This window comes from Clarias gariepinus, chromosome 2 (assembly GCF_024256425.1).
Source record: "Clarias gariepinus isolate MV-2021 ecotype Netherlands chromosome 2, CGAR_prim_01v2, whole genome shotgun sequence".
Classification (NCBI taxonomy): Eukaryota; Metazoa; Chordata; class Actinopteri; order Siluriformes; family Clariidae; genus Clarias; species Clarias gariepinus.
Window position 1 is genome coordinate 42,334,725 of NC_071101.1, and position 16,157 is coordinate 42,350,881.

The 16,157-nt window shown below is 36.0% G+C and overlaps 1 protein-coding gene across 1 annotated transcript; it reads right to left on the reverse strand.

Moving 5' to 3' along the window:
- Window positions 1–759: 759 nt before the first annotated feature.
- Window positions 760–14,998, reverse strand: LOC128509297 (uncharacterized). Its single transcript, XM_053480965.1, has 6 exons — window positions 14,907–14,998; window positions 13,891–14,238; window positions 13,503–13,646; window positions 11,240–11,442; window positions 1,894–2,126; window positions 760–1,343 (listed from the first exon to the last, which is right to left on the reverse strand). The coding sequence occupies exons 1-5, from the start codon at window positions 14,918–14,920 to the stop codon at window positions 1,897–1,899; spliced, it is 939 nt and encodes a 312-aa protein (XP_053336940.1). The 5' UTR covers window positions 14,921–14,998; the 3' UTR covers window positions 760–1,343; window positions 1,894–1,896.
- Between the last annotated feature and the right edge of the window lie 1,159 nt (window positions 14,999–16,157).

Sequence of the window (16,157 nt, forward strand, 5' to 3'; positions counted from 1 at the left end):
TGTTCAACGACCCAAAAGAGGCAGCTTTGTCGTATGAAATATTTTCTATGATGGTTTGAAAAAAAAGAAAGAGATTGTCTTTTTCCTTGCATACTGTACCATAGAGATTTGTTAACTGTTATATATATATATTTTTTTACTTTTTACATCCATAGTCATACTATAGCCATGTAATGTCCACAAGGCAAGTTTAACACTTTTATGTTTAAAACACTTATTTATTTATTTATTTTTGTAATAGTAAGACCAAATTTGTTTCATATAAAAAACAATCAATGATTTTAAATATGTTAATTATTATTCTAAAAATATAAAACAACTGTCAAGTCAATGTAAAAAAGATAATTATTCTTTTCATTGATATATTTATTTTATATACTGTACTGTATGTCCATGGACATAGCCATAAACATCTACAGTACAGATTCGGGCAATATATAAATATAATATTATATAATTCTTCCATTACAGTATGTATTTGTGCATGTACTGTATATAATCCTTCCATTATATATTTATCAGTCTTCCATTATACCGGTTTTCAGTTTCACAATTGTACAGGGTCTTTATTGCCATATTTTGCACTCATAAAGCACCAGGCATTCTCAATTACAGCAGAGCAGCCAGTTTAGCACCCATGAGTTTAGAATCCATACATGTGTAATCCAAGCAGAATGCAGTTTGGCACTTTTCTGATTAAAAAAAAAAACAAAAAAAAAAAACAATTACAATTACGTGGTTGTAGATTGAACCCTAGTCTCCACACCTCAGCATTAGTAGATTGTGGGGCATTGTACCTTACTGTCCATGTGATACCATTTATAGATTGAGGGACACTGGACCCTTACTGTATGTCTAAAAAAATTTTTTTTAGATTGAGGGGCAATGTACCATAGTGTATGACCCATAGTGTTTGCAGATTAAGGGGGAACTGTAATCTACTGTCCATGCAATAGTATTTGGATATTAAGGGGCACTGTACACTCGTGTCCACACCTCAGCATTTGTAGCTTGAGAAGCACTGTGCTCTAGTGTCTGCACCATAGCATCTGTAAATTGAGGGGCAATGTACCCTAGTGCTCTTACCTCACCTTTCCAAGATTCAGCGGCACAGTGTGCTACAGTAGTGTCTACATCTCTCCATTCGTACATTGATTCAGCAGTTGTAGATTGAGAGACACTGTACAACTGTGTGCAAGCAGCTATTGTGGATTGAAAGGTATGGTGTGAACCCAGAAGTTAACACCGAAGATTTGGTTATTAATACTGTAATAAAAAACAAACACATTATTTCTGGGTCATCTCCCTGCAGGATCCCATCCTTGATTTCCGCTGGTCCTTGCCTGGTATGGAAAAAAAAAGCTTTCATTCTTCAAGCTGATTTATTTTTGTAAAATTTAAACACTATAACATTATGACTTTAACAACTAGGTACTAGAAACGGGTTTGTCTACAGTGACAGCAACGATAATGAAATTATGGAGCAGAGGGGACATGAGGAATACACTTCCTCACTATCCCCCATCCCTCCTATGTGGGAATATCTCGTCACAGGGAAACAAACGTCTGACTCACATGGATTCTGTGTTATGGTATGTTGTATATAATATGTACAGTACTTTATTATGCTTTGTTACAAGCATAGGATGGCTGGTCCATGGAAAACTGTCTTAAATAAAACCATTCCATGGTGCAAAAAGGGTTGGAGACCACTGCTGTAGAGCAGTGTCTATAAAATGAGTGACAGAAGTCAGTTTTCCAAATAGGTTTTTTTTGCTGACTTGGTGAATAAACTTTTGCTAGGGCTTTGACTGCATCAATCAGATTGTAGACAATCTTGTTCTACAAACTGTCCAAGTTATTTTTACAATAAAATATATATTTTTAAATCACCTTTTAATCGGAATCTGAGCTGCTGCAGGTTGGCATTTCTGTGTCTTCCACTTGGTGTTCCTGGTTACTGACTATTGGAAGGATGGGCTTTGTTCCAAGTCCGTCCCTGGTCTCAGGAATAGATAAGGGGCAAGAACACTCCCATTCCATATTCTCTACTGGATCCAAGTTGGAGCTGTGTGCACCTGAATTAAAAGGCATTGCTCCTGCTACTTCTCCAGTCTCGGGGATGCCTATAGAGTGAAACAAAGAAAAGGGGTTAAATATATACCAAGGAAATTGGGGCATACAAAAGAAAAAATTATAAAAATGGGCAACTTGGATAGGCAGGAATGGCAGTTAGAGTTACTTGATTAGTCACTGTTTGCATTATGTGTGAAGTTCATAATGTTATAAGTGATATAGCCCAGGGCCCGTATTCACAAAGCTTCTTAGAATTCTCTTAGATAACTCCTATCTTAGCTTAATAAGTCCTAGCTGGGAGTCCTAACCTAAAAGTGATTTAGGAAACTTCTCAGAGCAGCACTGAGGAAGGAAAGTACAAAAACCTTTATCTTAGTGAGGGGGCGTGGTTGACCCTGTTGCTAGGGATGATGCAGCAATTCAAGGACTGTGATTGGTTGATGAAAAATTACCTCTGCCCCCTGTAACGGTTAAATGCGCTCTTTGTGAAAATAGAATATGTGATAATAGAATAGACAGTGAAATCATACCGTTTGTAAATAAAGAAATTGTATAATCATGACTACAGGCTACTTTATCCAAAGTTTCTGATATAGTCTAAATATCTTAAAGGTAATTAAAACAGCCAAATGTTCTACTTTTTAAGCAACCAATTTCCACACAGTAGTGACTTAAGTTCTTATATTTTTTTACCATGCTGATTTTATTACTTGTAATCCATTTTATATTGATGGGGCCAAAATGGCTCAGCTTTTTACTAATTTACATGATTGAGGACAGCCTATTTAAGTTGCACTTTTGGATCGTATGTAGCCAACAATCCAAAAGAAAACCAAATTGGACAGAACAGCAGTGTTTACTTTTAGTGCTTGGAGAACATTTATTCTTTCCACCCTTTTGTCCTTTGCTATAAAAACTCTTAAGTCTCTTAAAAGTCCTCCTCTCTACGCTTAACAATATTTTACTTTGGGAGCTGTTTTTAGGGCTAAGGGGTTTCATGAATCATCGTTATCTTTACTAAGATTTAGCCCAAAATTTAAGGGGAAATTCTAAGAAAATGTCATAATTCTAAGAATTTTATTAGAATTTCATCACTTTTTCACTGCTTTGTTGGCCCAACATCAGCATAATTTTGGTAACCTTTTGTTAGTTCTCCGATGTCAGGCCAAAGTTGGCCAAACGGCAGTGTATTTATTGGGCCCATGTTGACATCAGTGGTTGGCCCAACATAATTTTGTCTGTTGGCCCACTTTTGGCTTATTGATGGGGCCAAAAATGCAATGCATTGAGAGAACGAGACAGAGAAACAACAGCTTGCATGCTAGCTTATGTTGAACATTTTGTATGCTGCCAACAGACTTTTAACAATATTACTGGAAATACTGTATAGGTCCTATTATCGTAAAATTATATCTAAATAGATTCACTACGATGTCAGCTAAACAATCTTTATAATGTGTAGTTATTCAAGAGACCCCAGTTTTTTACATTTATTTTCTTATGTTTTCGAAAATGATAAATGTTACAGTAAATACATTGTGCTTTGTACTCTCCTGTGAACACTGTCAAACAGGTCACTAGATGGTGCTCATTGCTGGGAGGAAGCTAAAAGCCCACTGAGACCTGGGCCCATTTTCACAAAGCTTCTTAGAACCTAATTTAGGAAACTTATCAGAGCAACTCTGAGGACGTTGTTTGTCTTTCGGCTGCCTCAGGCAAGCGGAATACCCAGTCCGCACAACAACTTGGCACAGGTTTTACGCAGGATGCCCTTCCTGACGCAACCCTCCCATTTTATCCGGGCTTGGGACCAGCACTGCATCCAGTGGCTAGGGGGTTTGGGCACTGGCTGGGAATCAAACTCTGGGCCTTCCGTATAGCAGGCGAAACACCTACCACTGAGCCACCAGTGCCCTCGCTAGAGCAACTCTGAGGACAAGAAGTACAAAAACCCTTATCTTAATGAGGAGGTGTGGTTGACCGCATTGCTAGGGATGACGCAGCAATTCAAAAGGTGCTTTCCAATCGGCCTGAAGTACTCTCCCGAGTATACTTCACAGGGTGTTCAGCCATGTTAAGTGTGATTCCAAACCGCAGGGAGTGAAAATGTTTAGTTCAAAGGGAACTGCGAAAGGTGTAGGGAACAAGTAAACAACATGTGTTCACTTCACCGGAAAAAGGAATAAAAAAATTCCCATCAATCATTGCATCTCGCTGGAGTGTGTAAAAATGGAGCTCGAAAAAGGGTTTATATATTTATTATCATTATTATCAAGGACGACATCATATTAAAAGGACACAAAAATTCACATTTTAATTTAATCAGGAAATCCTTAGCATTATATACAGTAGGCTAGTAATCGGGAAAAAAAAATCTTCGCAGATTGTTCCAAATGGTGGAATTTTGTCAATGGAAGTTCCCTTCACTAACATTCCCTGCAAAAGGAGCAGGGAGGAGGGAGCACCCTGTGAAGTATACTTCGGAACGGAACACAGCCAAGGACTGTGATTAATTGATAAAAACATCTGAAACGGACTTAAAATGCGCTTTTGTGAAAATAGAATATATGATATGAGTTGAAAATAGACAGTAAAATCATAAGGTTTGTATATGAAGAAATTAATCATGACTATACAACTTTTATGAAAAGTTTCTGCTCTAGGCTAAATATGTTAAAGTTAATTCAAACAGCCAAATGTTGAAAATGTGTCTACTTTGGAAACAACCAATTACCACAGAGTAGTTACTATATTAAAGTTTTTACATTTATTTACCGTACTGATTTCAGTACTTGTAATCCATTTTAGATTGATGGGATCAAAATGGCTCAGCTTTTACCAATTTACATGATTGCAGGACTGTCTATTTAAGTTTTGGATGGTATGTAACCAACAATCCAAGAGGGATAGAAGAGACTAATAAACAAGAAAACCAAACTGAACAGAAGAGCAGTGTTTACTTTTAACTTCATGTTTAGTGTTTGTTTTTCCTCTGCTATAGAAACTCTTAAGCATCTTAAAAGTCCTCCCCTTTATTCTTAACAATTTATACCTTAGGAGCTGTTTTTATGGCTAAGATGTTTTGTAAATCATTCTTATCTTTACTGAGATTTAGTCCTAAATTTAAGGGGAGATTCTAAGAAGATGTCATAATTCTAAGAACTTTCTTACAATTTCATCACTACAAGCAACTTTTAGACTTAAGAAGCTTTGTGAACACGGGCACAGGTGTTGCTGATTAAGTCCTGCAGCCAAGCTAAACACAAGCTAAAGTTTTGTGCCTCTTTGCTCCTAACTACAGGTTGGTTTTTATTCCTCCAAATGAGATGTAAATATCTTTGAGTAAGACATGAGTGTTAAGAATCTGTGGTGGTAACTTAAACCATGAATGCAGTTAGTAGTTTTGCTGTAATGTGGTGAGAAAGATATTTCTATTAAAGATGCACTACAGTAAACGCAAGGCTAATCGACCTGTTGCCAGTGAATATAGCAGCAATGCTATTGCGAGGTTAAAACCATAGGGCTGGTTGCCATAGTAAGTTCAAGAAATGTAAATATACAGTAAACATTAAAGGGCTGACATACAGTACATATTGTTTTGCATATTGTTTCAAAACAAAACATGTACATTTTTGTATGTTTATGTGGTTATGTTGATGTTGATGATGATGATGATGATGATGTTGATAAAGAACCACTGGACTACAGTGACAAAGCTGATTGTGAAAGTCTTGAGGTTATCAGTGACCATACCTAACTGCCATCTCTTCTCTTCTTCTCTTTCCCCCCCGCTTTTTCTTTCCTCTCTCCTCCTGTCTCCCCCTTTCACTCTTTCTCTCTCTCTCTGTAGAGCTACACATGTCGTTCCTGAGCTGCCAGTGATCCAGACTCCCTCTGCCCCTCCGGACCTGTCTGACCCATCCTGGTGCCCCGCTTCTGGTTAAAGATCTCATCACATGGATGCCCCATGTGTCTCTCTGGGATGTGTCTGGTGTCTGGGGATGGTTCTCTCTACCTAGAAGACGGTTCTGGCCTTGACTGGTGTTGGCAACTGTTTCTCTGGGGACTTGACAGTTTGATAGTTCATGACTGGAACTTCTTACAAGTCTACCTGGGTCTTCAATAACTACCTGGACTCCATATTAACATCAATTAACATCAGCTATTATAGCTGAACTGCCTTCCACCCTACACACTGTATAAATGCAGATCATTTACTGCTTTCTGTTTCACCCAAATGAGGATGGGTTCCCTGTTGAGTCTGGTTTCTCTCAAGGTTTCTTCCTATTACCATCTCAGGGAGTTTTTCCTTGCCACTGTTGCCCTCGGCTTGCTCACCAGGGACAAACAGACCATTTTGATTCATACAAATTCACATTTCATACAAACTTAAATAATTCTTTTGACTGTGTAAAGCTGTTTTGCGGCAATGAAAATTGCTAAAAGCGCTATACAAATAAAATTTAATTTAATTGAATTGAATTGATGATAATGAGGAAGATGCAGAACCATCTGATAAAAAAGACAGTCTGGGGAAATGGGTGCTTTGTTTGTATGGTATGCATTTATTTTCATCCACCTTGCAGAGAGAAAAAGTGGTTGTACTGGTTGTTTGTTTTGTAGTTTATCATAATGGTTTCATATGTTTTCTTAGTTTGTAATCATTTTATCACATTTGCAAATACATTTCTGGAGATATAAATGTGTTTTCTTATTATTGGTGATGATGAAAAGAATCTAATTTAATTTCCTAATTTCCAACCTTGCCATTATCTACTGGATCAAGAAGTCCTGACCTGACCTTACCTGACCCCTAACCTGATAGAACACCTTTGTGATGAATTAGACCGGAGACTGTGAGCCAGGCCTTCTCGTCCAACATCAGCATCTGACCTCACAAATTCGCTGTCTTCTTAGTTTTGTTTGTCTAGCAATACCATGTCATGCACACATGCATATACAAAATCAATACTACAATCAACTACATGCATGTATATGTAATAAGATGCCTTTTGGGGAACTACAAATCCCATCAGCCTCAATGTTATAAAAGGAAGTGATGGGATTTGTTCTTTTATTTTGGTTTTCGCGGCAGATTTAACGTACAGTATGGTATTGAAACATTAGATTAGCAAGTCAAAGAACGATGAAGTTTTTATTTGTTTTGTTTCTTTTATACATCCTCAATTTGTTTATTGAATGGAGGTCGTAGTAGATTTGCCTTTTGCACAGCGGCAATATACTAGCAGTGGCTTGGTCACTTTATTTTTTCTTTCATAGGTTTGCAGTGTTATTTGCTGTGAGCTGGATTGTAGTGAGGGCATGTTTGTCTGTACACCAATATACTGTAGGTAACCTGTGGCCATCCATGGTTTTTTTTTTTCTTTCTTTTTTTTGGGGGGGTATTTGCATTAGAGGCCTGTTGTGTGTTTTTGGAAATACTTATTGTCTTGTATGTAATAAAATAGTTTTTGTTTATTGACTCCACAACACTGCCTTTTCCTGATTATTTACTCCCACTCCTTTTAAGTGGTGTCACAGTGCTACGTGCTACATATACAGTACATTCACATATACACATACAGAATCATATTCACTCATATATACACAACTACAGTATCCATCATTACTACAGTACAGTATACTATTACCAGATGGTGATTTAATACAATCATATAAAAAAAGAGTAGGCATGCTTCCTAGAGATGAATGACTCCCTGTAATTCTGTCTGTTTTGAGGGAAGCAGAGAAAACAGTCCTCACAAAGAATTTCTTTCTCTATTCATTAAAAGAGAATCAAGAAAATGATCAAGAAGCTGAGCTACAAACAAATAAACAACTTGAAATCATCAATATAAATAACCAAACAGAAGAAACCCAGAATGAATTAAAAAGATTTTAGTAAATTTAAACAAAATAAAATAATTAATTTAAACTGAATTAAATAATTATACTCAATTTCTGATTCATAGACTAAGACAAGAGGATTTCGTCAGGGAAGGATTCAGCAGCATAAACCATGTCTTTTATTCAAAAAGACCAAGTCTAAAACCAAGGTTTTATAGTACATTATATTCATCAGAAAAAGACCCAAATCAAAAGGACATCAATTAATTTCTCATTGACATCAAATGATTTCTACCACAACTCAGTGAATATCACAGAAACAGCCTTGAATCACCCATAACACACCATAAACGTTCCACTGCTCTAACACTCTAAAACTGACAAATAATGAAGCATCAGGTCCCAATGGAGTTCTAAAAACACTTTTGGTCCGTCTTATCACCACTCAATGAACACTGCCACAATTTCACTGCTCCTTTCTGAGAATTTCACTCTCTTTAATTAACTTACTGTAGATATTAAAATCATTGACAAAGCACTTCCCTACATACCGATTTCATAAAAAGTAGACTCACATCCACCCACACATGTAGAATGTTGAATGTTTAATTTAATGTACTATTTTTTAGTTCAACAAGCAAAACCCATACACCACACATCCCTTTACTTATTTAGACATCAGTGTTTCCCATAAGCTGTCAGAGTTCTTTGGGCTCAATTTCACTTCACTACTCAAAATAATAGATTTTGAACACTGGGTTAATTTACCATCGTCCTTGGGCAGAATATTGTCATTTTAATAGTTATTTACTCCCTAAATTAACCCTTTTTCAATGACCCCAACACAGCCCACCCTCACCTGGTTTAAATCTCTGGACAATCAGAAAGCACCCCTGTTTTAAAACATTCAAAAGCAGAAACTCTGACAGCTTGGTAAAAATTTTATCAAAGCACGGACACTCCTTTTGCACCATCCAAATATTCCTTCATCGGAAACAACCTAGATTTCAGAGTTAACAAGAAACTAATGAACCCCCGCACAAAGGCAGACAAGGGCATCACTCAAACTCAACACATCTTTCAAAACAATAATCTGGCCTCATGCCCCGTCATTGAATCCGTCCTGTGCAGTTCAATAACTGTCTGGTTTGGCTCAGCTACGAAAGCAGACATCAGAAGACTACAAAGGATGGTTCGGACTGCTGAAAGAATTATTGGCACTCCCCTGCCCACGCTGCAAGAACTGTATATATCCAGAGTGAAGAAAAGGGCTCGGAATATCACTTTGGACCCCTCACACCCAAGCCACCTTCTATTTCAACTTTTGCCGTCGGGTTTTTTTCCCCGGGCAATCTACCTCATAAACAGTTAAACATCATTCTAAATGTCAATAAATATATGTGCAATATTGTGTACAATACCACATATATTTATGTAACTTTTAAAATTTTAAAGTATCTCACACCCTACTCCATTTGATGTCAACCTTTTTTTTTTTTTGTCATGCTGTTTTCTCTTGTCATTTTTTTTGTTCTGGAAGCTCTGTCACTAAAACAAATTCCTTGTACATGCAAACGTACTTGGCAATAAAACTCCTTCTGATTCTGATTTACTTGGTGCAGAAACATGGCATCAGGGGTAAATATTTTTAGAGTACCTACTGTACCATCAGGAGCCGATTTAAGCTATGGCTATGATGGTATCGAGGGCAGCCTTAGTTAATATCAACAAATAATAATAATAATAATAATAATAATAATTATTATTATTATTATTAGTAGTAGTAGTAGTAGTAGTAGTAGTAGAAGTAGGAGTAATAGTTGTATTAGCAGTAGTAATAAGAGAAGTAGTAGTAGTAGCTTTTTGTCAATGTCTCTTTTCCTTTATGGCCTTTTTCCCCTTATTTCTGTTGATTTGCATTGATTGATAGTGTTTTTGTATTTAAGTCACTGTTTCAGGGGCGTAGATTTAGGGTGGACGGAGGGGATGTGTCCCCACCAATATCCCCACCAATAATTTAATCCACTTTAAAAAATCGTGCTGTCAACATTAACCTAGACACGCAGAAAGGGATATATCACGTTCTCTCCTTGAGTCCTCCCGCCCCCAAAACACATATTAACATTTTGACTGTGCCTTTCCCTGCTATCATGTGAGAGGCTATGGCTGCGTTCAGATACAAGCAGCGCCAAATGCAATGGATTTTTTTTCAGTGCAAGCAAAAAAAAAAAAAAAAAGCTGGACATAAGGAGCTTTTTTTCAAAGAAAAGTGTAAGTCACTTTAAGTTCGCTAGTGAATCTATCAAAGTCCATCAAAGCAACGACAACAGTTAACGTTAATGCTAATGGGGTTTTTGTTTTGTTTTGTTTTTAAGACTTTGACGCACATTCATTATAGCAGGACAGGCTATAGTCTGTGAATACGGACTTAAAACTAACAGCAGATTAAACAGCTAAATGTAAAAGTATAAATATGATCCCTGTCAGTTCTCCTAATCTAATGACGACTGTTTGTCAGAAATCAGTCTTGTGAAGGAAATTGATATGCTACATACTAATATTGCCATGGCTAGAATTTTGTTGACAGTTCACCACTAGACAATCCACTTCGCACAAATAATTTTAAAAATGCATACACTGACTTGGCAAACATTAATGATTTGATTCGAGATTTGCACATTAAGACACAGAAGAAGTGAAATAAAATGAATGCTGTTTAAATGGCATGTGTTTATCCTGTTTTGTCAGGTGACAGAACATAAACAACTGCTGTATATCAGACAGCGATGGAGAGAAGGGTCTTTTTGCCTCCTTCATATGGGAGCAATGGGCATTGAGCTGTTGTGTGGTACCTAACAGTAGTTCATGTTTAGATGTGATCTACTTTTATATATACTGATGTTTGAGATGTTTCGTTTGCACTATGGCTCAATAAAGAATAGTCTTTATTAAACTATCTTGTTGTCAGTTATTAAACATTCCTTTAACATTACACTATTCCTTAATTTAACTTAATGAATTGCATTTCGAGTGAAAGTTTACTTATTAATACTAGCAATCAAAGCAGTGCCAGGCAGGGGATGGGGGGGGGGTTTGGAGTCATAGGTCCCCACCAATGTCGAGAGCAAATCTTCGCCCTTGCACTGTTTGCATAATTATAATAATAGCACAAAAAAAAAAGAAATAAAAAAAAAAACCCACTTCCTTTTGATGAAGACCTCACCTGGTATCTGTGTGTCTGTGGTACTCCAAGTCAAGGTCTTACAGAGAGTTAATAAATGTAAAACTAAAACTGAGATTAAAATGCAACTCTTACTATGTTTATATTGCTGGCCTTGGGCTTTGTTAACATATCCAGCCAAATAAATGCCATATTCTTTAAGGCTTTTAAGGTCGAAAGGCTGAAATGAAGGCTGTGTTGGATCATTGTCATACAGATGCCACTTGTCTTCTGAGGACTGGAAGCACATAGTCATGTGCTCGTTTTTGCCTAGCAGCAAAAACTGAAGGGCAAAGCACCTAAAAAAAAGGGGGAAAGGAAAATAACATAAATAAACAAATAAACTTTAGGGTACATTAACAGGTAAAAGTGGCTTATTTTATGGTGATGTTTTTGCCCAAATGTAACTCAGACTCATCCTTGTATTTATTTGTTTGTTTGGAACAGCTAAAAATGTTATCACAGTGAGAAATAATGTACAGTAGGTGTTAAAAGTTGTGCATCATATTGTTTTAATATTGTCAAGTATTATTATTATTATTAGTAGTAGTAGTAGTAATAATAATAATAATAATAATAATAATATATAAGTCAGATAAAAAACACAATTTAAACACCATAAAAATTAATCAGATATAGGCCACTTTTGCCTACAACATGAACAAAGCCTGAGTATCAAACTTCAGATCCCAGATGAATTAGTGACAGGCAGACTTCAAAGGCAGGTGGACTCAGCACCACCATTAGATCGCCGTAAAGGAGCCACTAATGACTGAATGAGCTGCTGCGGCACTTTCACTTCCATCAAGTGCCAGCCGTTACGATCCAGCGTCCGAAGAGGAAAAGGCTGCTGCATCTGATGTTAAGGCCCTCTTTCCCTGCTGGGAATTGACTGCAATCACGTTAGACATGTTAGGTCTGCAGCCACAATCTAGAAAATCTGTGTGAGTCCAGTTGGCCACAATTGCGAAACCCATGCAAAAGAGCCCACAGGAGCTGCTTTTCATGCAGATTCATTCTGACACTCTGCCTACCACCATCACTCACCAGCTGAGTGCCAACATGCCAGCTGGGCACTGCCACTAGACCTGAATGTGCATACCTTACCACTTTCCTCTCCTTCTTTCTCTCCTCCCTCCTTAAAACCCTTTCCTTTCCCCATTTTTCCTAATAAAATGACCCTTTTCTGGTAAGACCTCACCTCGTGTCTGTGGTGCTCCCTGAGCTAAAGGTCACAAATATACGTATATATACAGTATATATACTATATACTGTATACTATATACAGTGGCAAGAAAAGTATGTAAACTTTGTAAAATAAAAAAATTAAACGAAAAAAAAATCATATTTTTTAGCATTAACCTGTCATAAAATATAATCTGATCCTTATCTAAGTTAAGAGTATTGACAAATATAATGTCTTGTCTTTATTGAACATACTCATTCAACATTTAAAATGGTCATGAAAAATGTAAATGAACCAATGGAATTAATAACTAGATGACCATCCTTGATGACCTCGCTTAACCTCACCCAGGTGCTTCATGCAACTGTGAATCAGATCCTGCACATCATTTAGGAGGAATTTTATCCCATTCATCTTGGCAGAACTGATTTAGATGTTTGTTATATGTTTGTATATCTCGTTTAATGAAACTGCTTGTTTAATGATTTATGTAAAGTAGACTCATGAATACAGTATTCAGTTCCAATGATGCTTTCATATCTTTGGCTGTCACTCTGGGTTGTTGCTTTACCTCATTGGGCAATTTTGACTGGCCTCCCACTTCTTGGTAGAGTATAGCCACAGTCAAAAAATGTCCTCATTTGTAGATTATTTGCCTAACTGTAGACTGAGAAAACCCTTTCCAGTTTTATGTAAATGAAAAACTCTTTATCGTGGATCCTCTGAAAGCTCTTTTTTGGCGAGGCATGACTCACATAAGTGTATTCTTTATGTGCAGAGCGAACTCAAAAGTTTGAACGTTTTTTTATCAGTCAAAGTATCTCTAGTCCACAACTCCAAATCATATTAACTATAAGACTTTAGGTATGCTAACACCTGACTCCAGTTAGCTTTTGAGTTCATTAACTCAAGGATTCAAATACCTTTTCCACTACAGTATCACTGTGTGGTTTTCATGGTTGTTTTTAATAAAGACATAAAAGATCAGATCACTATTATAATTATATTATAATATATTCTATTATTATTTGTTATTATTTTGGCACATTATATTTGTCAATATTCTTAACTTGAAAATCAGCTCACATTTTATAACAAACTAATACAGAAAACCATGCAATTATAAAAGGTTCACATACTGTAAAATAATTGTTAATGCATATGTAGACTTACCTTTTTTCGTCATCAACAAAGGGTGGCAGTCCTCTATTCTTGCAATCCTGGTACAGATCATTGTGAACTTCACGATGAACCAGAATTAGAGTTGGATCAAATGGGTTACCCAAAACAATTACATCTCCACAATCCTTAAGTTTGCTGCCAAGACAAACATCACATTACTGTATGTTTAGGAAAGAAATATATTTTACATATTAAGGAATGTACACTGAGTATTCATAAAATTATTTATGGCTTTTTGCTGTAAATTAAGCTTCTTATGTATGAAGTTATTTTTTTAAAAACATGCTAAATAATTTAAAATGAATTATTACAATCAGAGCATATGTATTTATCATTTATAATGACAGTGACTAGTTTTTTAAGTTGCTTGGACACTTACCTGGGTATTTCTTTGTAGATAGCATTATCTTTTGGGAGGGTTTGCTTATAGGGAATTTCTTCACATGGCAGTTTAGCAAACAGAGGGAAATAATCTCTGATATTGCCCTTAAGGTTAACTTTACCAAGATTTGTCCCTTTGACACAGAGATCTCGAGTCTCAATATACTTCTTGTCTTTTAACAAAGACATAACTGTTCTGAAAAAGTCATTTTTGTCCATAAGATCTTCTATGTTTGGATATAAGATATAAGTTGTATGAAGGGCAGCTAACAATGAGTCTAAGACACAAGTATTGGTGAAAGGTCCAGCTGCTTTGATGTATGGATCTTCAATCAGCATCAATAACCTAAGTAGTATAAGTAAAATCAAATTGAGAACCGAGAGATGCCACAAACATTTAGAACATATACAACATGAGATTTGACAACCACTTATACTCTATCTTTGCTATCTAGATAACAGCTGCAATGTGCACTATGTGATATTTGGATCATTCTTAATAAAAAACAACAGCAGGATGGAAACGGAAACCTTTGCAAGCAGCTCTTTTGACTACTCTCAATTCCTTTACAGCTGCTGATGCAATTATCTATCATTGTGCAAGTGTAAATTATTAACTGTAAACATAAACATCTATAGTAACTAGTTGACCTATCCAATTATTTGGATCTTAAATATATTAATTGCTTCTAAACCTTTTGCAAGTTAGCTACTTAGTTAGCTATCTTCTCGTATTTCAGTCTGTTGTGTTTTGTAACTAATGCACGACAGTAAATGAAACAAGAAGTAAAATATTATTACAAATCATTGCTCAACAAGCTTCTTTTATATTTAGCACTTCCTTCTAATTTTGGTTTTACATCCTAAATCTTATGTTGACACGCTCATTACTTTACGAAACTAGCCTGATTACGGTTCTATAATAAGTGCTTGTCTGAAGTGCTTACAGTATACAATATAACATTGTATAAACTGCATTACAGATTATTATTGCATTTTGTAATACTTCCGTACCTTTTTGTTTCCATTTATAATTCATTTTAAAGTCTTCACAGTGAAGAAAATCATACAAGTTCTCAGTAAAGAAAATAATACAAATACTTCCTGCAAAGCATGCTGGTCATGTGATCATGTGTGAACTCTCATAACCCACACTGTCAAAGGAAATGAATGCTGAGATAGAATAAAGGCACGTCAAAGAGAAAAAAAAAAAAAATATATATATATATATATATATATATAACCTTTTTAAACATTAGAAAAATTAGGTACCCCAGGCTTAACTACAAAATCATGCTCGAGTCCTCTGACTACAGTACATGCATGGTATTGCAAAAAGGCAATGTTTAGGGACACCTATTCCATCTTCAACGATCTACATAATGTAGGCTCATAAGAATGAACCCCATGGCAGGGATGCATAAGTACCACATTTATATTTAAACCTTAGGCATTTGGCATACACTCTTATCCAGAGCGACTTACAAAAGTGCTTTGAAGTTTCTAATCATTGGATAGATCCTTACACTGGTTACTAGGTTGCTAAATAAGTATCATCAGTCAAACCCTGTTGGGAAGAGTTTTTTTTTTGTTTGTTTTTTCACACAGCAAGGGTGATTTAAAAGTTAATATAAATTAAGATTCCTGAGACAAAAATACATGAAGACAAATTTATGTGAAAGACTGGACTACTGGAACACACACCTGGCAGGTATGCCTCTGTCCACCATTTAACCACACCCCAAAAAATAAATCAATAAAATGAAAACAGAAAAAATAATAAAATCCCCCTCCCAACTGTGTTTGACTGATAGGGTAATTATGATACAGTATTATGATACTTTATAAGGTAGTGTGTGTAAGGATCTATACAATGATGGAAACTTCAAAGCACTTTTGTAAGTCGCTCTGGATAAGAATGTCCGTCAAATACCTAAATGTAAATGTTTTGAAATGATACATTTTCAAAGCAATCAAAAGTATGGATCAAGTTTTGCAAACCTAAATATGTCACATAAGTGGGATATTGCATGCACAGTGTTAAGGCAGATGTTAAGACTGTTATTAAACAATACAAGAACAAAAACATAAGTAAGATCAGCAATACTGTAAATTATAATAAACTGTAATATTATAATAAAGTAATTATTAATAAAATGCCCTAAGTATTCCGGGATAGGGTCCATGCCCTCGTGACCCTAAATATAGGATAAAGCGGTATAGATGATGATTGAGTGAATGAGTCAGTATTTTGTTTTTTAATAT